Source organism: Dama dama, chromosome 29, assembly GCF_033118175.1.
Source record: "Dama dama isolate Ldn47 chromosome 29, ASM3311817v1, whole genome shotgun sequence".
NCBI lineage: Eukaryota > Metazoa > Chordata > Mammalia > Artiodactyla > Cervidae > Dama > Dama dama.
This window is the reverse complement of record NC_083709.1, coordinates 30929771-30955473: the sequence shown is the minus strand read 5'-3', so window position 1 is coordinate 30955473 and position 25703 is coordinate 30929771. Positions and strand designations below refer to the sequence as shown.

General features: G+C 41.6%; 1 protein-coding gene across 1 annotated transcript in view; it reads left to right on the top strand.

Moving 5' to 3' along the window:
* Nucleotides 1-25111, top strand: part of LOC133048919 (S-methyl-5'-thioadenosine phosphorylase-like) — a 45212-nt gene extending 20101 nt beyond the window's left edge. Inside the window, exons 5-8 of the mRNA XM_061132858.1 lie at nt 11883-11985; nt 17115-17354; nt 21099-21221; nt 23660-25111. Of these exons, the coding sequence (XP_060988841.1) occupies nt 11883-11985; nt 17115-17354; nt 21099-21221; nt 23660-23698 (505 nt within the window). The 3' untranslated portion in view covers nt 23699-25111. The remainder of the gene's footprint in view (nt 1-11882; nt 11986-17114; nt 17355-21098; nt 21222-23659) is intronic.
* The last annotated feature ends 592 nt before the right edge of the window (nt 25112-25703 follow it).

Here is a 25703-nt window from a genome sequence, read left to right as displayed (position 1 = left end):
GGAGGCATCTAATGGCGGTTGTCTTTTTCTGATGTTAAGATCAATAGTTTGTTCATGGACTAGGGATTTTTTTGTTACTTAATTGCACAAGGAATATATAATGTTCCTTTACTAAAAAATAAGAATGGACTGCCAAGATCCTGGGCTTTGCATTTGGAAGTAGGTGAAGAAATGACGAGAGAGATTGGATGGTGTCCTAGGGATCCCATCCACACACTGCCTTCACCTCCCATTCCTGGTGGGAGTAACCGCCTCTTGGAATGCACTTGATGGAAACAGGTAACTGCACTCTGCTACTTGAGAATGGGGAGAAGTACCACAGAGAGTAAACCACTCAGTAGCTCCTATCAGAATCCCCCATCCAGTCACTCAGACCATCACCTCAGTCCATCCTGCTCTTCCAGTCCGTTGGCTATGTGCTCGCTATACCCAATGCCTCCCCTACCACATCTGTTACAGGAGGAAAGTTTATTCAGTCCTATTCTGTGTCTTCTGTTTTCACGGATTTATTTTTTATTTTTATTTTTTCCTTTTATTTTTATTAGTTGGAGGCTAATTACAATATTGTAGTGGTTTTTGCCATACATTGACATGAAATGTTTTCATGGATTTAAAATGATCTCAAGTCCATCGAGAACATTCTCGAATGTTTCCTGATCAAATGAAGCTACTAACTTCACTTTCACTTTTCACTTTCATGCATTGGAGAAGGAAATGGCAACCCACTCCAGTGTTCTTGCCTGGAGAATCCCAGGGACAAGGAGCCTGGTGGGCTGCCGCCTATGGGGTTGCACAGAGTCAGACACGACTGAAGCGACTTAGCAGCAGCAGTAGCAGCTTGAACCAAATGAAACTGCTTTTTCTGTAAGTTAGAAATGGTTGAATATCAGCAGTTTCATGTGGTTCAATCTAATAATGTAGACAGACTAAAATCATTACCTGCCCCTTTAATTTTTTCCAGTCATTTTTCTGCATCTGACACTACATGTTTTACTATTTCCCCTCTAGAATGTAAACTGTGTGAAGGTTACAGATCCCATATATCCTCTTTGCCACTTTATCCCCAACACCCACCACACTACCTGGCCTGTGGTTGTTCAGTCAGTAGTTTTTGAGTGATTGAGAGAACATGATTGTTCGAAGGGAGAGGGAGGGAGGCTATAGTGTCTGTTTAGGGGACATCTTGATCAAAATCTCTATGGCTGTCAAAGACGTATGTTTGGGGGTAATGACTTAAGAGAATGGGTGTAATGTGGTTTTTTTAATAATGCAATACACAAAACTCTAGAATGATGTGGATTTATAAAGTATTATATATGATACTGGAAAGAAAAGTTTGGCTTGGTTACTAAGCCTGGGATTAGTTTGTTACTTAAGTGGTGTAACTGTACACTGTTGTATTTCCCAGATCTTTTTCTCACGTAGTAAATGTAGATGTTTCACATACTGGCTCCCAAGAAAGCGTTTGGGACACAAAGAGAATAGAAAGAGTGTTGCCATCAGATCTGGTTTCTTCCTGTCTTGGCACTTAACTGTGTGACCTTAAAATCTTCTGGTATCTGTTTGCTCCTATGTGCCATGTCCATTAACCTGCCTCCTTATTCTCGACTTAGCGAGTGCCTTTAATGGAATCTAGCTTGTGTTACCTGCCCAATAAACGCCTTTACTGTGATTCTGGGCTGGAGTATGTCTACTAGTTAACATCACTTGGTAAAGACAGAAGAAAAGATCTGTTTAAAGGGAGAGTCCCCTAAGAATCATTTAGAATGCAGTCTCAAATTTTATATTGATTATATAACAGTGACATTTTTTAGATATTAAGTTACATAAAGCTAATTTTACCTATTTCTCTTATACTTTTTTGATTACATATGTGACTTGCATTATATTGCTCTTGGAGAGCATCTTCTAAGTATTACTGCTGCTGGCTGAGCTGTGTGGCTTCTGTTAACCAGGCTTGAGAATGTCTTATAGGATAGGAGAATCAGAACTTTTTGCCTTGTGAGAAATGGCCGAGGTGTGTTGTACTGATAGTACTTCATTATTTTAACATAGTAAATCCTGGTGTGTTGAGGCAGGCACCTCCACTTACTCCTGTCATGAGGGATGAATGGTGAGCTGGAGGCTGTGCTGTTTATAGACGGAGTGCCCATAGCTGTAACCACAGCCTCAACATGTTCAATAGATTTGCAACATCCTGCCAAGCTGCACAGTGAGCTAGAAGGATTCATCCTGGCTCTGTTTGGCCTCAGGCAGATCCTTTCACCCATGTGGGCTATGGTCCTCTCTTCAGAATTACAAGTTGAATTCTGTCACTTAAGCTCCTTTTCCTTGAACGATCCATGGGTTCTTCTCCAGGGATTGATCTGGAAACACATATTTGCCTACTGCTATAACTTTGCCGCACATCATCTAAGAAACAATGTCCCATCCTAAAGCGTCTTCAAAGGCTAGAAGGATTGTTTTAATCTCTGACATACATTCATGATAAAGAATCAAAAGGGAAGAGTGCGGCAATTCTTTTTTAATAGATGACAGAACTGGAACCTCTTGCTTTCTCTGCCCTCGGTGCTTAGCATAAGGGAAAAAAGACATCAACCTGGTCTCTCACCTATGCCGTGCATACCTTAGAGGTCATTAAGATTTAAGAGTGACAGGCAGCTTTGATTTTTATGGTTTTTTAAAATCATTGGATTTTTATAAGCTAAAAATGAAAATGTATCTGACAGGCTGAAAGCTCTTTTAAGAAAATAAGATCATTCTCTTCTAAAAATCACTGGGATTGCTCATGCTACATTCCAGCCTGTGAAAACTTGAAAGCCTGGGCATGAGAAAAGGGGAATCCTGGGTGTGGCTGACCTTGAGAAATCACAACAGCAGACAGATGGGGTGAGGAGTGGTTCCAGTATTTTGGGGTGTATCCTCTTAGTCCTTCTGTTTCTCAGACATGCAAGGAAATAACCTTTGCTGATGCACAAAGTGAAACTAATCATTCATTTGTGATTAGGGCTACTGTATAAAGGAAAAATGGATGTGGATCTAGCACTTAAAGCTGAAAGGAGGAGTCCTTTTGTCATTTTTCCATGTGTGTTACACAGTGACAGGTTTCCCAGTGACTCTTCCCTCATCCTGGCTCACATGAGCAATATTCTTCACAAACCAAAAACAGTAACTTATTCCAGGGACCTGTAAGAGGCTCACCCCCAGTTCCGTGGGCCTCCTGATGTGCTGGTTTGGTTAATCCCTTTCTTCTGCTTGGCGGAGGGCTCCACTAGCGGAGCCATGAGTCATTTGGCAATTCAGGATCAAACATGGTTAAGCCTGGGGCTTGTTCTGCTTCTTGACCATCATTTAACAGTCCGTATGAACTGTGGAGAGAATCTGTCTTAAGAGAACGCTGTGAGGCTATTTCTACTTTAGAAGGATCTTATAAGGGAGATGCTCCCAAGATTCATAATCTGGGGTACTTCTGTGGTACAAGTCTGTGTCTGAGCAGGGCACACCTGCTTCTCACAGCATCACTGCTGGGGAAGCAGGACTCTCTGAGCGAGGGAGAGAAAAGATCTCACAAGAAATCCTAGTCCATTCCCCTCCCCAGAATCTGGCTTTGCTCAGGAAACTGAGACAGCAGTCTAAAAGCTCAGCTACTCTCAGGTTTTCACTAGGCTTTTCAGATTGTTTCTCTGTTGTGTTTTACAGCTGCCTGCCTCCTTATGTCTTCTGCTCTCCCGTGTCTATTTGCCACCATCAGCATGCAGTTGGGACAGTCAGCTGGCTTTGTTTGTTCATTGGTTCTGCTTCCCTCCCTTCCCGCTGATAGAAGCACTCCCCTCCTTTGAGCCCAGCAGGATCAGTGATAGGTGTTCTATGGAGCTGGGTCCTCCCTGCCTGAGGTTTGGTGATGGCTCCACGTAAGACTAACCAAATTCTGAGACGAGACCTAGAAATTTAGAGGCACGACTATGCATTTACCTGGGTTTTGTTTGTCTTTGCTTTTCAGCCTTGCAGGTAAAGACATAACCATCCCTCACATCCTACCCCACTTTTAAAGCCTGACTTTAATGATGCATTATAAATGGAGTGTAGAGGTGACCTCTGATGAGATTTTTGCCATTACAGAGCAAGCAACACTGTTTCCCCACTAGCTGCTTTTTTCAAAGCATGAAGCATTTTGTTGTCTCTTCCTGTTTTCCTTCTGTTGTCCATCCCTGCCATTGTAGACAAGTTAGATACTTCTACAAATTCATTTGTCTTTGGGGTCGGGGGGGGGAGCTGATTATATGGCCTTTCACCCCAAACTAGTAACTGTCCACGCCATGGGAGACGCATGTGGGCAGGGGATTCTAGCAGTTTCCACAAATGACCTTTCTCCTCTTCACCATCAATCCTGATTATTATCATTGAAGGGAATTCAACTTACACATTTATTAAAGGAACAACTGGATCTGCAGAGTGTTTGGAAAGATGCCCACATTATATTAGGTTTTAAAAAAATGCAAACTAGTCGGATCTTTTAAATTGCTTCTATTTCTACCAGAAATATCTCAAGGTGAGGCTGGGTAGCATCCATCAGAGTAAGAATAAGATTCTTTCTTTTTAATAGTGGCCTCTTAAGGGGTGTTTTTTGTTTGTTTTTTTTAACAATGAGAAAAGTATGACCAAAAAATTAAGATTTAAAAAAGGCAGGAAGTAATTCCGAATGCCAGGTGTTTTCTGCAAAACACTGTTAACACACTGGCCTGTGGCCCCTGGTTAGGTTCTACTAAAAGAATGCGGTAGAAGTCCTGGCTTGGCAGTGAGGACATCCAAGATTGTTTCCTGGCTCTGCCTCCAAATTCCTGTGTCACTTAGTGTCCCATCTGCTAAGTGAGGGTGCTGGATTGATTCCTAAGAGTTCTGATGTCCACCCTCTTAAGAGAATTCTTTTCTCGCTAGTGTCGGGAGAGGCTGGGGGTTGGGATAAGTGTTGGCTGGTGATGGCAGGCTTACTCATCAGGAAAGTCCCGCTGTAACAGTGGTAAGGGATTATGTCAGTTTATTTCCCTCTCCCAAAGACACAGCCCTGGCGTGGGCTTCCCCCACCGTGTCATAGTGCAAAGTTCTTCTTCCCCACCCTTGGGAGGTCAGCCTGGGGAGGCTGAGATTGTACTGATGTCAGTTTCTTAGTTCTTCGGCCTCCTGGGCAGGGGGTGGGTTCTCACCACTAGAAATGGAAGTTTATGATAAAGAATTATAATACAGGAAACCTCTGCTCAGCTGTTTCTCCCATTCCTGTCAGCAGTTATTTTAAAACCTTTCTGTTCTCCCACAGCTTCCTGCTCATATCCTTCACTCTTGGTTGAAAGTTTTGCCTCTTTACAAGAAAACAGATGTTCTTAGGCATAAACACGTCATCTTCCTTCACCCTCCGTTTGACCAGTTACTTGCATCCCTGTTTATCATCATAATGTTGTCCTTGAAGTTCCCTGTGTGAGGTTAACTCTTGTCCTTGCTCTGCAGCCTACCTTCTCACCTTCTATCCTTACTCTAGTTTAAAAATGCTAATAAGCTCCCAGTGTTTGAGTTCCTACCAAGTGCCACAAATCAATTAACCCTGTTTAAAGCTCAGTCGGTAAAGAATCTGCCTGCAATGCAGGAGACCCGGGTTTGATTCATGGGTCAGAAAGATCCCTTGGAGAAGGAAATGGCAATCCACTCCAGTATTCTTGCCTGGAAAATCCCATGGACAGAGAAGCCTGGTGGGCTACAGTCCATGGGGTCTCAAGAGTCAGACACAACTTAGCAACTAAACCACCACTGCATATAAGGATCACTTCTTCAGTTTAAATTGATATTACTTAAGCTTAGAAATACTGGTCATTTGCTAATAAGTGGGACCTATGGGATCTGAATTTGGGTTCATCTCCAAAGACTATGACCTCAGCCACTCCTGATCTGTGGACTTCCCAGGTCTGTCCTCCACCTTGAGATCCACACTGGCTCCCAGATACAGGACAAGGTCCCAAAAACATCTCACACTTTTTGTAATTCAAGTGTATGTTATCAGCTCAAGTGTATAATATTGTATATTAATACACATATGGACTCTAGAAATATGGTACAGATGAACCTATTTGCAAAGCAGAAATAGAGACACATAGAGAGAAAATGTATGGACACCAAGGTGGGAAAGGAGAAGTGGGATGAACTGGGAAGTTGGGATTGACATATATCCACTGCTCTGCACAAACCAGGTAACTAGTGAGAACCTGCTGTCCAGCACTGGTAGCTCTTAAATCAGCCCTCTGTGGCAACCTGAATGGGAAGGAAGTCCAAAAAAAGAGGGGATATTTGTATAACTCATGCACTTCACTGTACAGCAGAAACTTAACACAACATGGTAAACCAACTATACTCCAATAAAAAACTGTTTTTAAAAAGCCTGAACTATCCCCCTTGGTTGTCTTCTAACCCGTAGCTCCCCCCATCCCAAGCTCCCTCCTCTGCACTTGATAAGTTGCTGTGTTGGTAATACCATGGTACTGTCGTCTACCGCGTGGTCACTGCTATATCCAGTTGGTCTCCAAGTCGCACCCGTATGTGCCCTGAATCCACCCTGTCTGTCACCACTGCCCTCATCTGGGTTACTAATGTTTCTTAACATTTTTGCTTTTCTCAGCTTGACTCCCTGGTTTCCATACTACTCCCTGGAAATAGAAAGAAAGACACAGTCACAAGAGAGCTGGAGACCAAGCCCAAACATCTGCTGCCTCTGGGAGGGCTTGCCGTGAAATCTGTTACTGTAATTTGATGTAATTTTGCCTTGTTCCTTTGTCATTAATGGTAATGATCTTTGACGTAAACTCAAAACCGTCTCGTCCCCTTTGTGGTAGTTTCTTCACTGCTTTTGTACTTTGCATCCCTGCTCATTTTCCTTTCCCCAGTGAAGTATTAATGTTTATTATCTGGTCATCTCTGGTCTTTTGAACATGAAGTTATTTCTGGATATTTATGAGGGGGGTGAATACTGAGTTCTTCCCATCCATGAGATGCTGTTAGGTCCTGGGTAATAAACAATCACATATGTATTACTGGTAGAGATGGTTAGAATCATAAAAGGCAATCTGCCACATAACTAAAGTTTTAAATATGCATGCCTTTCCAACCAGCCTTCCCCTTTTGCAATTTGTAATCTTACGAATAACTGCACCAAATGACTGCATTTTTCAGTTAGGGGTTCTCCTGAGATAGACTGGACAGACCTTAAGAGATGTGGGTGGAATCATTTCCCTGAAACCAAGCTCCTCATAAGGAGCCCTTGGCACAACTTTGCTGGTAAATTCACTGCCTGGTGTCCCTGTGTGCTGAGGCTTATGGACATGTCCTGTGCTCCAGAACTGCCTTGGAATGTGCAGGTGTGTGTTTCTGCTGTGGGACAAGTGTTTTCTCTCACTTGTCTGCAACTCAGCATTTCTTCAAAGGAAAACTGTTAACAGATAGCAATCTTTGTGTGCAGACTCAAGGATCTTGATCCTGAAAGAACCTACCAGTCAGTCTTTCTCTGCATTTTGTTCCCTGCTGTGTCTGAAAGTGCCCAGTGTTCTCTCCTTGATGGCCTTGAACTCATTTCCCTTGCCAATACACACCATAATTTGGCTCCTTCACTCTTCCATGGCAGTTTGTTGTTTGTTTTCTCACTTTTCTTATCACATATGCCTTTTGGGGGGTACCCTTGACTTGAGGCCCACGTACAAGTCACCCTCGGAGGTTGGCAGAGGAGAAGTTCAGAAGCAGATTTTCGACCAGCCGGGATTACTTGGGCTGAGCACTTGGTTCGTGTGTTCTCTGTCTTCACGCTGACTCTATTTCCCCTTCGTGTCCCCATTTTAAATATGAGAAGACTGATAAGAGACTGGGGGAGACAGAGGTCAGGTGACTTTCCTGCAGGCACACAGCTAGCCAGGGAGTGGTAAAGCCAGCCAGCTGGGCAGTCCCTGAAGTGTATTTCCAGTGGGTGTCCCAGGATGATGGTGGGGTTGGGAGTGAGAATTAGCAGTCCCTTTGCCTCGCTAGGAGTGTTCACCAGTTGAAGCAAGAGTTGGAGGCAGACCTCTGGCATCAGATCTTTATTACCAGAGAAATTACACTGTGTTAACCAGGTTAAACCATATGAGCACATGTATTAGCTTCCTTTTGCTGCTGTAATAAATTACCACAAATGCAGTGGCTTAAACAACGTAATATTATTAGCTAATTCTGCCGGGTAGGAGTATAACATGGGTCTCAGTGGGCTGAAATCAAGGGCTGAATTCCTCTCTGGAAGCTCAGGAGAATCCCTTTCCTTGTTCTTCGTCACCTGCATTCTTGGTTCCTGGTCCCCTTCCATCTGCAAGGGAAGACAATGTATGTTCTGGGCATTAGGGTATGGATATTTGGGGGGTATGGTGGGAGGCCTTATTCTGCTTGCTACCACAAGCCACTTTTACAGGTTGGTAGGACGGAGCCACTGCCCCCAAACTATCATCCTTGGGCTAGGTTGCTTCTAGCAACTGGATGATCCTTCCTGTTTCTCGCCCACAGTCTAGAACACTGCTTCCCAACAGATCCAGCCAGTCTGACGTTGTCTAAGGCTAATTTTTTTCCTATGGCCCAGGAATGTATTTCAGTTCTATCTCTTGATGGAAGGAAAAAGATATCCTATTAAGGCCCCCTTTTATCAGGAAAAGATGCTCACTTGGGCACTGCTCCAGATCTAGAGAAATCTGTAGGTGTCTCCCATTGATGGGCTCCATATGCTTGCTTCTGCTGTGCCTGCATCCATCTGTAATGTGACTTGTGTGAATCTGTGTGCCGGATGTTTTGTTCCCTCACTGATCCTCATAGTAGTAGTGCTTTGTAACAACTATTGTTTATCCCCAAACTCACACATTTGGCATAAAAAAAATGGAGGGTTCTGCCTGTTGGGATGTAGCTACTGGAGATTTCTGTGACTCTGTTTTCATATTTAAACAAGGGTGTAAGTGTATGTTGTTAATAGTCACCTTATGAAGAAAGAACTCACAGAGGTTAAGTAATTTGCTCAAGGACACATGAAAAATCAGTAACAAGATTGAAATCTGTGTACAGAACTGAGGATGAGCCACTATTCTGTCTACAGAAGAGCTTTTTTTTTTGACTAGAAATTAGGAGTGAACAGGAAGGAGTCCCCATCAACACAGGCTCAATCAGGTAACATTTCCCACTGTGTGGGACGTCCCTTGCTTCTTGCAGACTTGCAGAACCTGTGACTTCTATTTAAAGTTCTCAGGGGGAGGATAAGAGATCTTAAAATTACTTGTATTTTCATTTTAGAATTTCCCTTGGGTGGTGCCCTTCAGTCCCTTCACTTGTGGTTGCATACCTCATTGTTCTTGATCTGAATTTCACTCAGCATTATCATGCCTCATTTTATGCAGTATCTAAGTATTCACAGTGATTTAAATTCAGATCATTACTTGAATGTATTGCTATCTGAGTTATGCAGAACACCATGACTAGGTGGGCAGGCTGCGTGAAGAGATGTTTCTCATCAGCATTTTCCCTCCTGAGATCTTAAGAGCATAAAACTGAAACTATTAGACATATGGGTATTAAAGTCCCCAGGTCTTCCTTGGTGCTACCCCTCCTGCAAGGCTGGGTGTTCTGAGGGCCAACTACAGCTTCTCCTTGGTGCTGACTCCTGATTCAGTCTCCAGCTCAGACCTCAGTTCTGAGCTGCCGTGGGGTAGCTGGGCCTCAGGGCTGACTTAATCCCCATAGCACTCTTACAAATGGGTGGTGAACACTACATTTTATAACTGGAAAATGAAGAATCAAAAAGATATGGTGGTTGTGCTATAAACCATAGAGGTGGAAGTTGGGGAACTTTGTTTAAAGAGAAAAATGTAAAATGTTCCAGCTGAGAGGGAATTAAAACTGTAGGTAGTTAATATCATGTGTTTATAGCATAACATAAAGGATAATTAACACATTATTATTGTTGCTTAGTCACCAAGTCAGGTCTGACTCATTTGCGACCCCATGGACTGTAGCCTGCCAGGCTCCTCTGTCCATGGTATTTCCCAGGCAAGAATACTGGAGTGGGTTGCCATTTACTTCTCCAAGGGATCTTGCCAAGCCAGATGCATCTCTTGCATCTCCTGCATTGGCAGAAAGATTCTTTACCACTGAGCCATCTGGGAAGCCCAATAGTGATGTCTTAATGTAAATGTTCAGAACAGAGAGAGGAGTAGTTAGGCAAAAAAGGGACGGAGAGAGAGAGGGACAGAATAGATAAGATGGGTGTTACTGCATAGGTGTCTACTGGGGTATAGCCCCTGAAGGGTTCCGTGGCCCTGTTTTCACACTTAATCATGGTTGTAAATAGGATTATTGCTAATATTTGACTCACTGAAGGCTGAAACCAAGCCAAAGCTGGACTATGTGGCACCATTTTATTAGTCAGTTTTACAAAAAGCAAAAAGCCTCTGTTTATATAGGCTGGAACAGTCATTTGACCTGTTCTTCAACCCCATCTGGAATTGCTTGGGGTTAACTTAGCCTTTCCCTTAAGACTCATGTGATAAGGGGGTTGAGAGGAGCATGGACTTTGTTTTCATTCCTCCCAAGCTCTGAGGCCTAATCTCTGAGAGAGGTGGCTTTGATGCCAGCTGGTATCACCGTTTAATGTGTGATGGAGAGGAAGTAACAGGCTAACTTTGAGAGGTGGGTATGCCAGCTGTGTAAACTGAACCAGAATATTTCTCCATGCTGCTCTCTACCCTCCCAGTAGAAGTAGAAATGAAGTGATGTACCTTCAGCTGTTGGTTTTCCCATGCCCTGTTGCTACCCTGCTCTCCCCTCTCTAGGAAAATGAGGACTCTCTTTCCTATATTACTCATGAGTTCAAGTTTAGAACAGTGCAATGGATATAAAAAGTGCTTTATTCTGAAAACTTTGAGAGAGAAGTTGCTGGGTGACTTGGCACTGGGTTCATTTTGGACTCTCTTATGGACTCAAAAATGTTTTATCAGAAAGTTAACTTTAGAACTTTCATGAGACTTTAGAATTAATTCTGGCAGGCAGACGCACAAGTTTAAGCAAGACAGCAGAGACAGATGCTTCAAAATGCAGAGCCGGATGAATGGCTGCTTTCTTCAATGGATCAAAGGCATGAAAAAATAAGGTTGAGGGTGGAGGGCAGGAGTTACTCTCAATTTAGTGACAGGGCAGTAAAGTGCAAACAAAATTTGAACCTTGGACCTTGTTTGGAATATGAAACAACCAAGCAACAGTTTTTAAAAAAAGAAAAAAGATTTTTTTATTTTTTGAGGACACCAGGGAAATTGGCACATGGTCTATATATTAGACAATACTTAGGAATTGTCATTTTTATCAACTGTGATAATGACATTGCCATGGAAAATCATCCGTATACTTTAGTCCATCTGAAGTAGGGATAAAGTGACAAAGTCTGGGATTTGCAATAAATGAAGTAGGTTTGGCGAAATTTAGGAAATTGTTGAATCTAAATATATATAAGGGGTTCACTGTACAATCCTCTGGATCTGAGATGATGGAAAATGCTCATACCTGGCCTCTTGAGCCCACAGTTGACTTGATGTTCAATGTGGTTATCCTGTCACAGTCACCAGACCACAGATACTTTAACTCCTGTTGGGGAGCAGGTTGCTACCAACCCAGAGCCAGAAAAGTCAAGTACCATCAAGAAGCTCTCTTTTTTTAAACAGTTTCTTTCCGCCTATCCAGAACTATGGATTCTAGAGTGAGGAGCAAGATACTAACCTAGATACAACTGATTACAAGCTCTGAAGGGTGGAGAGGTAATTTTTAAAAAAAATAACTTTTTTTACTTTATTTTGTAGGACTACCAGAAGGCTTCAGACCTTCTATGATGGAAATCATTCCTGTGCCAGAGGAGTGTGCCATATTCCAATGGCTGAGCCATTCTGCCCTAAAACAAGAGAGGTTTGTAATCTTTCTGGAAGGTGCGCCAGAATAAGTCACGAGGGCTTGGGGTGGCATCTACAGACAGATTAGTTGGCCAAGCATGTGGTCTCTCTTATGCAAAGTTTTAGGAAGAGTTGTTTCCCTTTGTTAACAATCCCTCCACTACTCTCAGTCATCTGTAAACTGAATCGCTCAAAGTTGCAACCTGCCTTTTTTTTTTTTTTTTAAATAAGTTTTTATTTTACCCAGGTTGGATGCATGAGACAAGTGCTCGGGGCTGGTGCACTGGGAAGACCCAGAGGGATGGGATGGGCAGGGAGGAGGGAGGGGGGATCAGGATGGGGAACACATGTAAATCCATGGCTGATTCATGTCAGTGTATGGCAAAAACCACTACAATACTGTAAACTAAGTAGCCTCCAACTAATAAAAATAAATGGAAAAAAAAAGAAGTTTTTATTTTAGTGTCAGGATACCTGGATACCTTTTAAAATAATTTAGACAGCATAATATGGAGTGTACACTCTGGAACCAGACTTCTTAGGATCGGGTCTTTATTCTTCAGCTTAATTGTTGCTTGTTTCTAGATCAGAACCTTGGACTCTGGTTTCCTCATTTATAAAATAAAGTAATGATAACATATTGATACCTTACAGGACTGTGAAGGATAAAAAATTAACTTACTTATAAAGTGCTTTGAGTGATGCCTGTCAGTTATAAGACATCTAGTGACTGGTAACTGCTTTTATGAATTCAGTTATTAATAATCTATAAATAGATTGGCATCATTTGCCTTTGAGCTGAGTTTGACTTTTCCTGTCCAGTCTCCTCTCCTCTCCAGGATTATAGTAAGATCTCAGGACTGTAGAGGCAACCCTTACAAAAGCCAGTGGTGGTATACAGTGAGAAATCCCAGCCTTAGCTTTCAGAGAATAAAAATGGCTACCACAATTCAGAAGTCCATCCATGGTACTTTTCTTATAACCCCAAAATTTTAAAGTCAAATGCCACCTAGTAGGTCAGAAGTACTGTCAGAAGCAAACTGCCTAGTAAAATCTACTAACTTAGACAATACAAATACCTAAACATGTTAATCATTCAGATAATTTTAGCACCTGATGTGAAACACAGATTTATGTTCAACCTTGCATAATCATGTGAAACTAGCTTCTTTACAGGCAAAGCTAGAGTGCCTTAAATAACCTCACTCTGGTCTCAGAAATCTAGAGTCCAAAGCCAGGCATTGGAGGGAACCATTTCAGATATATCACTGCATGTTTATTCTTTGTGACTTCTGTGAAAAGCATATTTTTTTAAGTTTTAAGTAGGAGTTTAGATACACATTTGAGCCTTGAACAATGTGGGGTGTGGTTAGAGGCACTGGCCCATCATGCAGTTGAATATCTGAGTATAAATGTACAGTTGGCCCTCCATATCTGGCGGTTCTGCGTCCAAGGATTCAGCCAACCCACAGAGTGAACAGCACTGTAGCATAAATCTGTTGTGAAAAAACTCCATGTAAGCGTAGACCACACAGTTCAATCCTGTGTTGTTCAAGGATCAACTGTACATGTTCCTGGGCAGTTATCAGCAGAATATATCAGAATGATGTTAGTCTTAATCTCTGAAACACAGATCTGTCCACACAATAAATGTGCTCTCCAAGAGAAGTTCAAAGTGCATAATAACATTTTTGTCCACTTCAGATTGGGGAAGCTTGGAAGAAATAGACTAGGGAGAGAATATGCATGTTAATAGGAAATCTGAGGTACTGCCCCAGTGATTTGGGTACTAGGGGTAGAGGTGTGTAAGGGAAGTACTAATGAGGTATTCAGAGTACATGTAAATGTGGTGGCTAGGTGACAGTTTCCAGTAATACAGCTTGGCCCCCTTTGAGACTGAATTAATTCAGCTATTATTAGTCTAGCCAAGCTAAGGACCCTCACATAACGATTTTAAAGAGTGCTAGGGAAGGCAGTTTAAGAAAATGGGGAGGCGGGGAGAGGCCTTCAGGATATTATTTTATTCTTATATACCCTAAAAGGGATTTTAAAAATGCTATCCAAAAATGTAAAGAGTAGATGGTGTTGCCCCTTGGTAATTATCACTTAAACTTTCAGTATTCTTGTGATCTTTTGTGTACTGACAACAGATTGTCAAGATGAATTGTCCATTGGCAAGCAAGGTACATAGTGGTTGTACTGTATCTTATCATTTGTGTTAAATATGTGTGTATATATAAGGGGCTTCCCTGGTGGCTCAGCGGTAAAGAATCCACCTGCAATGCAGGAGACATGGGTTCAATCCCTGGGTCAGGAAGATCCCCTGGAGGAGGAAATGGTAACCCACTCCAGTATCCTTGCCTGGGAAATCTCATGGACAGAGGAGCCTGGCAGGCTACAGTTCATAGGGTCACAAAGAGTCAGACATGACTGAGCATCTGAGCATTCATGCATGTGTATATAAAAGAGATAAATATGAAAATATTTATGTGTAAATAGAGTGTTTCTGGAAAGCTGACCAAAGAACTAGTAACAGTGATTTCCCACGGAGAAACTGAATCCCTCATATACAGGCAGAAGAAATACTTGTCACAGAATAAGAACCTTTGTACTGTTTACATTTTGTACCATGTGCAAGTATTACCTATTCCGAAAACAAGTGTCACTTCTCGTCAAAAGGTAATCTAAAACAAATTTCTTCAAAAAGTCCTGATACATTAAAGAGACTTCTCAGGCTGGAGTTGTATTTCTGGCACCTTACAATGGCATTATCTGTTTGTGTGGGAGTGCAAAGTGCTGCCTCGGATGGCAAGCCCTCAGTGTCTGCCACTGGCTGGGCCTTGCCCATAAGCCTCCAATCCTCCTCCCCAGCGTGGCACCCACCCCAGGGTGATGGTGAAGACTTACATGCCATATGCCACTGGCTTGCGAGAACTGTGATCTTCTTTCACACATCTTCAGAAGCACTCTGAAGTTTGGCCAAGACATACAGCTCAGTTATTTGGGACTTTTAAAGACATTTAATGAAGACAGGACTGGGCTGGTTATACCTTAATTTTGAAAGCGGGTGGGGACAGCAGTGGAACGAGTGATTGAATAAGGCTTATTATTTATAACCTATGCTCCTTAAGAAACAGTTTTGATTTAGCATAGTCTTATTTTCAGCATGTACAGGATAAACAAACATGATGGAGCATCAACTAGTCATTGGCTAGGGCTTGTCACGGTTCTAAATTTAGAGTTGCCAAGGCTCTTATTAAAATTTTTTCTTCTATTGCCATAGTCTAATGTTATTTTTAAGGAAATAGGTTAATTTGCCTGTGTGGTTCAAACATGTGCAGGCAAGACTTTGGCCTAGATTGGAGCCTTCTATTGACTTTGAGTCATTCCATTTTGTATATAGTATCCTAGGAACTTTGACCAGTTACTTGGGAAATGTGTAGACGCTGCCAGTGTTAATCATTTGAAGAGGACTTCCGAGGTGGTCCAGTGGTTAATAATCCCCCTGCCAATGCAGGGAACATGGGTTCGATCCCTGGTCTGGGAGGACTCCATGTGTCACGGTGCAACTAGGGCTCCGCACCACAACCAGTGAGCCCGTGCTCTAGAGCCGGTGAGCTGCAACTACTGATGCCCGCACGTCCTAGAGCCTGTGCGCCGTAGCAGGAGAACCCACCACAATGAGAAGCCCAGGCGCTGCACCTAGAGGAAGCCTGCACAGCAACCAAGACCCAGTGCAGCCAAAATGATTAATTAAAAAAGATAATTAGAAGAGCAGTTAAGCATTTATATATTGTGTTGGGCACTCCTTGCCATGTATTCCTTGAAAGTGTTGCCCAGTTGTGTCAAGCTCTTTGCAATCCCAAAGACCGTAGCCCACCAGGCTCCTCTGTCCATGGGATTCTCCAGGCAAGAGTACTGGAGTGGGTTGCCATTTCCTTCTCCAGGGGATCTTCCCAGGCCAGGGATTGAACCTGCTTCTGCTGTATTTCAGGCAGATTCTCTACTATCTGAGCCACCAGGGAAGTGGAAGTATACTCCTTAGCTCATTTAATCTTCACAATATCTCTGAATTGTATTATCACTCCCATATCACTGATGAAAAAACTAAGACATAGGTTAAGTGAATTCTTGGCAGTACTTTAACAGTTAAGTTTAAAGGACTAACTTTTTTTCAGTTAAACAGGAATGTTTAAGCACAGAGTAAGAGAAAAATGAAATTAAATTAGATATACATTATTAGACACTAGAAAAAATTATCAAACTTTTAAATCATGTTTCTAAACTCATATGGCCTTGCCTCTAAAGGGATGCCAAGATAAGTTTATCTCTGGATAGAAGAAATCAGCATAGCTCTGTTCTGCTTTTTCCTGCTGTATGTCTTTAGAGAGGCAGCAGGCAAAGAGATTATGAAAGCACTTTCTACCCCCAGAAAGTTTTCACAAAAGCCCTCAGGTTTTGTATAGAAGAGCAGTGAGAATGAGTTTCTCAGGAGCTTGGAAACTTCACTCTGCACATCTCTGAGATGTGGATGAGGAGGGTGCCTTGTGTAGCCTTGAAGGTTAAGAGCTCAGACTCAAGCCCACATTCACAGTCCATGATAATCTATTAAAGCAGCTAAAAAGTGAGATTAAAGCATGTAAACAAATGCCTGGTGTAAAGAAAAAGCCCACTGTTTGCTCTTATTGCTGTGCAATGGCACCCCACTCCAGTACTCTTGCCTGGAAAATCCCATGGGCAGAGGAGCCTGGTAGGCTGCAGTCCATGGAGTCAGGAAGAGTTGGACACGACTGAGCGACTTCACTTTCACTTTTCACTCTCATGCATTGGAGAAGGAAATGGCAACCCACTCCAGTGTTCTTGCCTGGAGAATCCCAGGGATGGCGGAGCCTGGTGGGCTGCCGTCTGTGGGGTCGCACAGGGGTCAGACACGACTGAAGCGACTTAGCAGCAGAGACTGGGTGGGACAGAGCATTATGTAAATGGATAGGGAGCTAGGAAACTCCCTTCTGTGATCGCCCAGGTTCTCTTTGAGGGCCTGCAAGTACTGGGTATGTATAGTAAGAATCTTTTAAAGTAGCAGGGAAGAAAAAACAAAGCTCAACTTCTGTTTGTATGTCTTGAGTTTGGTTCTTTCTGTTCCAGGTCCTCATAGAGACTGCTAAGAAGCTAGGACTCAGGTGCCACTCAAAAGGGACAGTCATCACCATCGAGGGACCTCGTTTCAGCTCCCGGGCAGAAAGCATCATGTTCCAAACCTGGGGGGCGGATGTTATCAACATGACCACAGTTCCAGAGGTGGTTCTTGCTAAGGAGGTTGGAATTTGCTATGCAAGTATCGCCATGGCAACAGATTATGATTGCTGGAAGGAGCATGAGGAAGCGGTAAGTGGAATTCTCTTTGGTACATGTATGGCCTGGGTTTCCATGTGCCATGAGAGCCAGTGAGAGAGTGCCTTAACTCTTTGTTTCTATTACATTAGTTCCAGAAAGCGACTTTATACCAAGTTTTAAAGTCAGCTTTTTATACATTGTCATTAGGTGTTACCAGATGTTTTTCTCTGTAGTTTCCATTGAAAGAACAAAATCTTCATAGAGAATGAAAGGACACTTATGCAAGGATCAACAGGGAAGAGTACATTGTAAACATGTAGGTGTGTTGGGAATCTTACTGAGACTCAGCCCTTACGTTACGATAAAGACTTGGTTATAAGTTCTTTATGCTCCTGTTTATTATGTAGCAGGGAAACCTATTAATGTACCTCTTCCTGGTAAGAGGATTTTGTATTCATGCCTAACCTGCCATGCATGGGTACTATGCTTGGTATAAAAATAGAATAGCAGACGGACAAGTCCATAGGGAAACGACATTCTGGGGTTTTGAAGGAACAGGGTAGAGGTCAAACAAACCAACGTGAGAAGGCTCGGGGTTCTACAGAAATGGTGTGGTAAGATACAGAAGTATGTATCGAATTGGCCCAACTAAATACTTGACATCCAGGAAGCCTGGCCTAAGTGTGATGGGAAAGATGGCCATGCTGGAGAGGTGAGGAGGGGAAGAGGGAGGCAGGGCCATGTAGACTATGTAAGGATTTCAGATGGGAGGTCAGTGAGGGGGTTTTGAAGCAGAAAAAAACAGCAAGATCCAGCTGGTATTTGAGGATAGTGGGCCACTGAGGTCAGGCTTCCAAAACAAATATTTCCTCTGTAGAAAACTTTAAAACCTCTACGAAAGTAGAGTTTAGCATAGTGAACCCCCCGTTACCCATCGCCCACCTTCCCGCGATCATCAGCCGTGGGAACTCCCGACTCATTTACATGCCCGTACTCAGTTTTCTCTCCCTACCCTCGTGATTTTAAAGTAAATTTTTCTAAAAGGCCTCCCTTTTAAAAATAATTTTTTAAAACCACACCACCACTGTTGTACAAAAAATTAGTGATATTAATTCTTTAATATAATCAAATGTCCAGACTTGTCACATTTTCCCTCTTGTCTCATAATTTTTAACTGTTCAAATCAGGATCCCTTATAATCCACACATTGTATTTGAATAATAAGCCTCTTAAATCTTTAATCTAATATTCTCCTCCTCCCTACTCATTCCTTGCATTTTACTTGAAGAAACCAGACCATTTGTCTTATCATTTATCTCATTTTAAAAAGAGAAAAGGACAAAACTGCAGCCAAGAAATTTTGAACGAAGAAGTATGGCAGTGGCTGTTCTGGACACATTTAGGGGAGGTGACATCTCTAGGGGGACCGTACCACCATCTCAGAGCTGCTTGTTTCACCATCCAATTTCATGTAAAACGAGCTAAGTTATTCTAGCTGCCTCTCCATCCATGGGTATGGAATTTAGGTCAGAGATGAACACAGATTCTTTGAGGATGTTTGTTACTTAAGAGATTTGCAAATCCTGACCCAGCGTAGTCTCTGACTTGGCAGCTTTGGTCACCTCCGGGGCAGCTCGGCCTCATGATGCTGAGAAGCTGCTTCCAGTTAATAGGAGGCTCCAGCCTCTGCCACTCCCCAAGAGCAGACTGCTTCCTGCCTGTGGCTTTCTGCATGGTCTCATAACATTTGTCTCCTTTGCAGAGCTAATGGTGCTTCATTTAGTAGGCCACATGAGGTTTGGAAAACAGTCAATTGGAGCTACTTCAGTTAAAAGCAAAAAAACTAAGCTCTGTGTAAGGGGTAAGGCACGAAAGCAAGTAATGTTAAATGCCACAAGGAAAGCATAGACAACGATGGCATCATCTCAGTCAGCCATGTGTGTCACTGTGCTTTAAACCAGATGTGCAGCATGCCATGGTTCTAGAGTTGCCTAACCCCTTCTTCAAATGCCCGTTGTTCTTTTTACTTGTAATATTGGGTGAGTTATTTAACCCTTCCACATGAGTGGGGGTTGTTAATTACATTTCTGACCTTGTAGGATTACTGGAAGAATTAAACATGATAAATACGGAGCCACTAGTATAGTACTAGGGCTTCCCAGGTGGCACTAATGGTAAAGAACCCGCCTGCCAATGTAGGAGACAAGAGATACAGGTTCAATTCCTGGGTCAGGAAGATCCCCTGGAGGAGGGCATGGCAACCCACTGCAGTATTCTTGCCTGGAGAATCCCATGGACAGTCCCATGGCTGCAGTCTATAGGGTCGCAAAGAGTTGGACACGGCTGAAGTGACTTAGCACGCACAGCATAGTACTGGCTCCTAAGAGGGCCAGAGTCAGGTGATAGGTATGATGGAATGGTGGAGGGATGCAGTTTCCAAAGAAAACTTTTGAGATTTAAGTGGGATGTTGACCAAGTTAAAATTCATTGTGAGAAAGCAGAAAGGACATTTTGGGTGGAGTGCAGCAGCAAAAACAAAGAGGAAAAGGAGGTCAGACTCTATATAGAAATCGCAGTCACAAAGTATGAGGAAAAGAGTAAAATATAATAAATCTCTTGGTTGTTTCACAAGGCTGCATTTGAAGTTTCCTACCTGGCAGGCACCCAGGTGGCCGCCACCTTGTCCTGTGATCCCTCCCACAGTGGTGACACTGCTGTCTGCTACAGTGCTTACCATTTTGTTGTAAACACATCTCCACGTTGTGGACAGGGTCTAGGAAGGAATAGGAAGGTATAATCATGGTGCTCTTGAATCTTGGGTTTCTTCTAAGCATAGTTAAAAGCATGACAAGTACTCTTTCTGGTCATCTGTCTTATACTCAACTTCCTTCAGCTTCCTTAGGAAGCAATTTCAGTCATACACAGAAGCAATGGGGTCAGCATCCGTGAATCTGACATCCAACTTCAGTCATAAACATAACAACTTTAAGCCAACCATGTTTCATCTACACGCTGATCCATGATCTTATCCGTGAACATTTTAGGAGACATCTAACATAACCACATTGCCGTTATCACAGTCCAACAATAATTCCTAAATATATCCAGGCAAAGTTCAATTTTCTAGTTATCTCAAATAGCGTAAGTGATTTTTTGCTTCCAGGTGTTCTTAAAAGAAACCAGGTCATTTGTCCTATAGAGTTTCCCACAGTCTGAATTGCTGAAATCATCTCCTTAGGATGGTTTATCCAGTTTCGCAGTGTTCTATATTTTCTGTAAATTGGCAGCAGGATCCAGAGATTTGACTAGTTCTAACATCATCATCCACAAGGAAGCTCATGAAAGTGGACTGTTTGGTTTGGGTTTCTGGTTTTGTGATGTTAACAGCCCATCCATTAATTTATAAAAATGGTGATACTTTGATTCCATCATTTTTATTAGCTTAAAGACTTCTCTAAAGGGAAATGTTCTTATCTTCTGATTTAGCCAACATAGCAACAGTTTTAAAACTGGAATCCATTTTCTGCACATGAGAAGAGCCACAAGCTTTCGAGGCCACGCCAACACATCATACAACTGGAAAGCTTTCTCAGACACCATGCTGAAAACTAGTGCTTTTCAGAGATGTCATTGGATTTCTCTGTGACCTCTCCCCTGATAAATGCAGAACTTGGGTTCAAGTTCTTGGGAGTAAACTGACTTCAACAGATTGGGTAGGAACTCAGAAAAAAATGTTCTGTGGAAAGCAGTGGAATTTTAAATTGCTGGTAATGTCCTGTGCTGTTGTTTCTCTAGGTTTCAGTGGACCGGGTCTTAAAGACCCTGAAAGAAAATGCCAATAAAGCCAAAAGCTTACTTCTCACTGCCATACCTCAAATAGGATCCATGGAATGGTCAGAAACCCTCCATAACATGAAGGTAAGTATCCTCTCCATCTGCAAGCAGACACTTCCATAGACTCTCAGCTGCCCTTTTCTCTAATTTCCACTGGACCCTTGGTCCATCTCTTCATGTATTTTATACTAGATTAGATGTTTTCTACATGTTTTCGTGTCATTTACTAGCATACTAACCATAAATGGAAGAGAGATGTATTCTGGCTGGTAATACAAGAGCACTAAGTTGAGGTGAAGGAGTTTTATTATCTAGTCTATCAGGTTCTTGACACTGTCCCGCTTTGCAGTGTATCCCTAAATTTTACTTCAGAAGATTGCTAGTGTTTGCTCTGTACATGTATTACACTGTAGACAAGGCTGTTTTCTCTTTGGCAGATCCATGCTAAGTACTGGCAGCCTTTAAAGCCAAAACACTGGTATACAATACCAAAATGGTGCCAGGGATTGTCTACTTACAGTTAATGTTGCGTCACACAAACTAAGATAGTAATAAACATGTGGAGGGTTGCAGATTGGTAGCTTTTCAACTCTAGTAGTAATTCCCAGAATATGATTTGTACTGATTGCTGAGCTCAGATGTGTGGTTTTTATCTGGACCTCTTGTGACTCTTGATTAACCACCTTAGATAAGGGGTTGGCTGAAATTGATCAGATGTTATATTCACCTACTATCCAAAGAGGGTAGCCAGCACATCCAAAGGTCTCCTAGAATACATCTCTACTTTTAGGTCTTACAGTTGAGAGAGTATTTGAAAAGTTGATAAAAGCCCTCTCAACCTGAATAACCACCGAGGAACCCTGGAATGACAGCCACTGTTTTAGTGTGATGACGATACTGTGGTAGTAAATGACTGCCAACTGCTGGGCATGGAGGAGCCATGATTTGCAGTTTGCTGACTGCCATGGTATAAATGCTCTTGCACAGCCCATTTCAAGCTACCAACACGAAGCCACTGGTAAGCTGCGAACTGATATACATAATGGGTTTTTACAAGCTGGTATAAGCAGGCTCCAGAAAACCAGTGTAATAAAATGTCTCTCAGCCTTGAAGATTGGCAAAGTCAGGAATACTGGCATTTTGTAATCTGTCTTCCCTACTAGATTTTTTGTTTGTTTGTTCTTTTTTCTTTTTTTAATTAGTTGGAGGCTAATTACTTCACAACATTTCAGTGGGTTTTGTCATACATAGACATGAATCAGCCATGGAGTCACATGTATTCCCCATCCTACTAGATTTTAAATCCATAAGGAGCAGGAAACACATCTGTTGGTTTCAGCCTATCTACTTAGAAGATAAATGTTCTTTAATGATAGGTCCTTTCCCTCATGAATTATTTCATCATAATTGAAATATAGGCAACTTTTTATATGGATGAAGAAAAGGGGAACAGAAAATAAGTCCTAGGAATTGGAGAATGTCACTTTAAACTAGAAACAGTTACAGCTGGTGAAATGTAATGAGTGTAATGCAATAGAAGAGCATGACTTTGGCTTATCTAAACAAACACACTTGACTGGCAGGAAATGTGATTCATACTTTTGGTACTGCTGAGGCTGTTACCTGCAGGATGGGATGGTGAGGTCTGGGGTTTGGTTTTTTTTTGGTTTTTTGTTTTTTTAAGGTTTCTGACCCCATTTTGACCATAGTCCCTTGAACTTTCAAAGATAATTTGTCAAGGAGTAAATTTATTATTTCAGCTTCATTTTTAAGTAAAAATGTTTGGATACTAGATTGGTGTTCTCTATTCCTTCTGTGAAGCTTCTGAAAGTGTGTGTAAAACAGAATTTTTTAAAAGGGTTAATATGTGTAGAAGAGAGAAAATGAAGAATTGCTACTCTAGACAAAACTGAGAATCATGGCCTCCATTCTGTAACATATAAGGAACACCATACTAATAATCCCTTATTCCAAGGCAGTATTTTCAGCTCTCTGAACACTGAAGTGTGTATTGTTAATTCACTAATTCATTTCAGAATCACTTAGAGAGCACCAGCTGTATGTCAAGCTATGGTTTACACAGATATTTAAGACGCTGTGGTGAAGCTCCTAGTCTATTTGGAGATACTTGCATATTAACATTTCAGTGGCATTTTTCAGCAGAATAAGACAAAGGCCTAGGGGTTGGTGTATAAGATATGTCCTAGTGGATGTAAAGGGGCAGGGGTGGAGATAAGTGAGAATCAGAACAGTCCTCTGAGATAAACATTCTGAACCTCACTTTACATGAAAGGAGAATGAGGAACTAATAGTTAAAAAAAGATGTGGTTAGTGATTATTAAACTTTCAGTGAATATGAGAATTTTCTGGAGAGTTTATCAAGTATATATCCCATGAGTCCTCACTCTATAAAAATCAAAGTGGTAATAAGCACTTCAGGTGATTATCATGCCCCCAAGCATGAGAATTCCTGCCTGTAGTAATTGTTTGATTAATCATAATCTGTGCCTACTTCCTTTCAGAAAACGGCCCAGTGTTCTGTTTTGTTACCAAGACATTAACATAGCATGGCTGCCCAGAAGACCAGGAGGCTTTGAAATTCCAGTCCTTTTGTGAATTCCTGCTTGAGAAAACATAGAAAAGATATGCAGCTTTCATGCCCTTGCTGCCCAAGGAAGACGTGATAAGACATTGCATTCATCAGAGATGCCTTCTCAAAGACTTGGACTGCTTCAAATAATAGAAGGAAAGCAAATTATACTTATAGAAAAGAAAAAAAAGAAGACACCTTTCACCATTCCCCTATTAAATCTGTAGCAATAAAGGTAGTAATATTCCTATGCTGCCAAGGAATTTGAAGAAGAAAAGCTCTTGGACTGTTTACTGGTGTGACTGTAAGTTGGTATAATTTTTTTGGAGGGCAGTTTGGTTAAAATGTATCAAAGGCTTAAAAAATAGTCTTTGTGCTGGTTAAACTCCTGGGAATTTATCTTTAAGGAATTATCAGAGATACATATAAATAATTATGAATAAAGAAGGATGTATAACATAGTTATCATAGCAAATATTCAAAACAATCTGAATATCTAACAGATGGAGGTAAATCATGGTCAAGCTCTTAATTAGACTGTGAAGCAGCCAACTGAACATCATGGCTTCACATAATGTACAAAACACATTGCTGCTATATAATATGGAATGAGGATATGTAAGCATTTTACAGTACTAATTTTGTTTTAAAATTCTACAGTTATGTACAAAGACTAGAAAGAAATATATGCACTCTTCTGTTACTGTATTTGGGAAGAGGGATACTGGATAATTTTTACTTTTTCCATTTCTTCACATTTTTCTACAATGAATATAATCAAATAGTGAAGTTTTAGAAATAAAAATGGGCTTAGAAAGATCCAGTTCTTGAAAACCCACTGTTTTGGGTAATGCAGCAGAAGTTAAGATGGCACTGCTAAGAGGAGTTCTGTTTGAGTTCCATCTTTATATTGTTAAAAAGACCATTTTTGACTCTGGTTAGAACAATATTTGGGTTTGCAACAATGTGAGAAAAGCTGAGTGTTTAATATGGAGCTAATCTTAAATTATTTAAGAGGCCATATACACACATTATAGTGTGTCAGATATTTTTAAAACTGATATTTGACTTTTTGTTTCTACACCTTTTTATGATTTGATGAATTATTTTACATGAGTTGATTTTTTAAAAATAAAAAAATGGAAGCATCTTACTGTTTTTTATTCTCAATTTTATAGGAATGTGGTTTGTTTTCTTATAGAGATCATTTTTCCCTTAGAATTACTCCTCACTGTAGTTTGTTCCTCAGTCCTTTAGTAATGTAATGTATATATCTGTCCTGTTTAAAGAGAACGTAGAATAAATGTGTTTGTGTCTAAGGAATTGTCTTCAAGATAATGAACTGCTAATTGTAAATAATAAACTAGTTACCCTTGAGCATTAATACAGAGCTGTTTGGGTTACATGTAACAATGGCTCTTGGACTCTGATGTAGAGTTTCAGCTCTGTGCATGAGACAGCCACAGAGGACGTGATGGATCTGAACCCAGGGCTCTTTGGCTCTGTACACAATGACTGTTTCCACTACCCTGTAGTATACACTATGCCTTACTATCCTTCTTTCTTGGTAGACATCTGAGGATGTCAAGGCCGAAATGTAGGCATTTTTCTTGTTCCTTCAAAAGTAAAGCGGTTTCCAAGTTGAGTTCAGTCATTCAGTTGTGTCCGACTCTTTGCGACCCCATGGACTGCAGCACACCAGGCCTCCCTGTCCATCACCAACTCCCAGAGTTTACTCAAACTCATGTCCATTGAGTCAGTGATACCATCCAACCATCTCATCCTCTGTCATTCCCTTCTGTTCCCACCTTAAATCTTTCCCAGCATCAGGGTCTTTTCCAGTGAGTCAGTTCTTTGCATCACGTGGCCAGAGGATTGAAGTTTCAGCTTCATCATCAGTCCTTCAAATGAATATTCAGGACTGATTTCCTTTAGGATGGACTGGTTGTATCTTCTTGCTGTCCAAGGGACTCTCA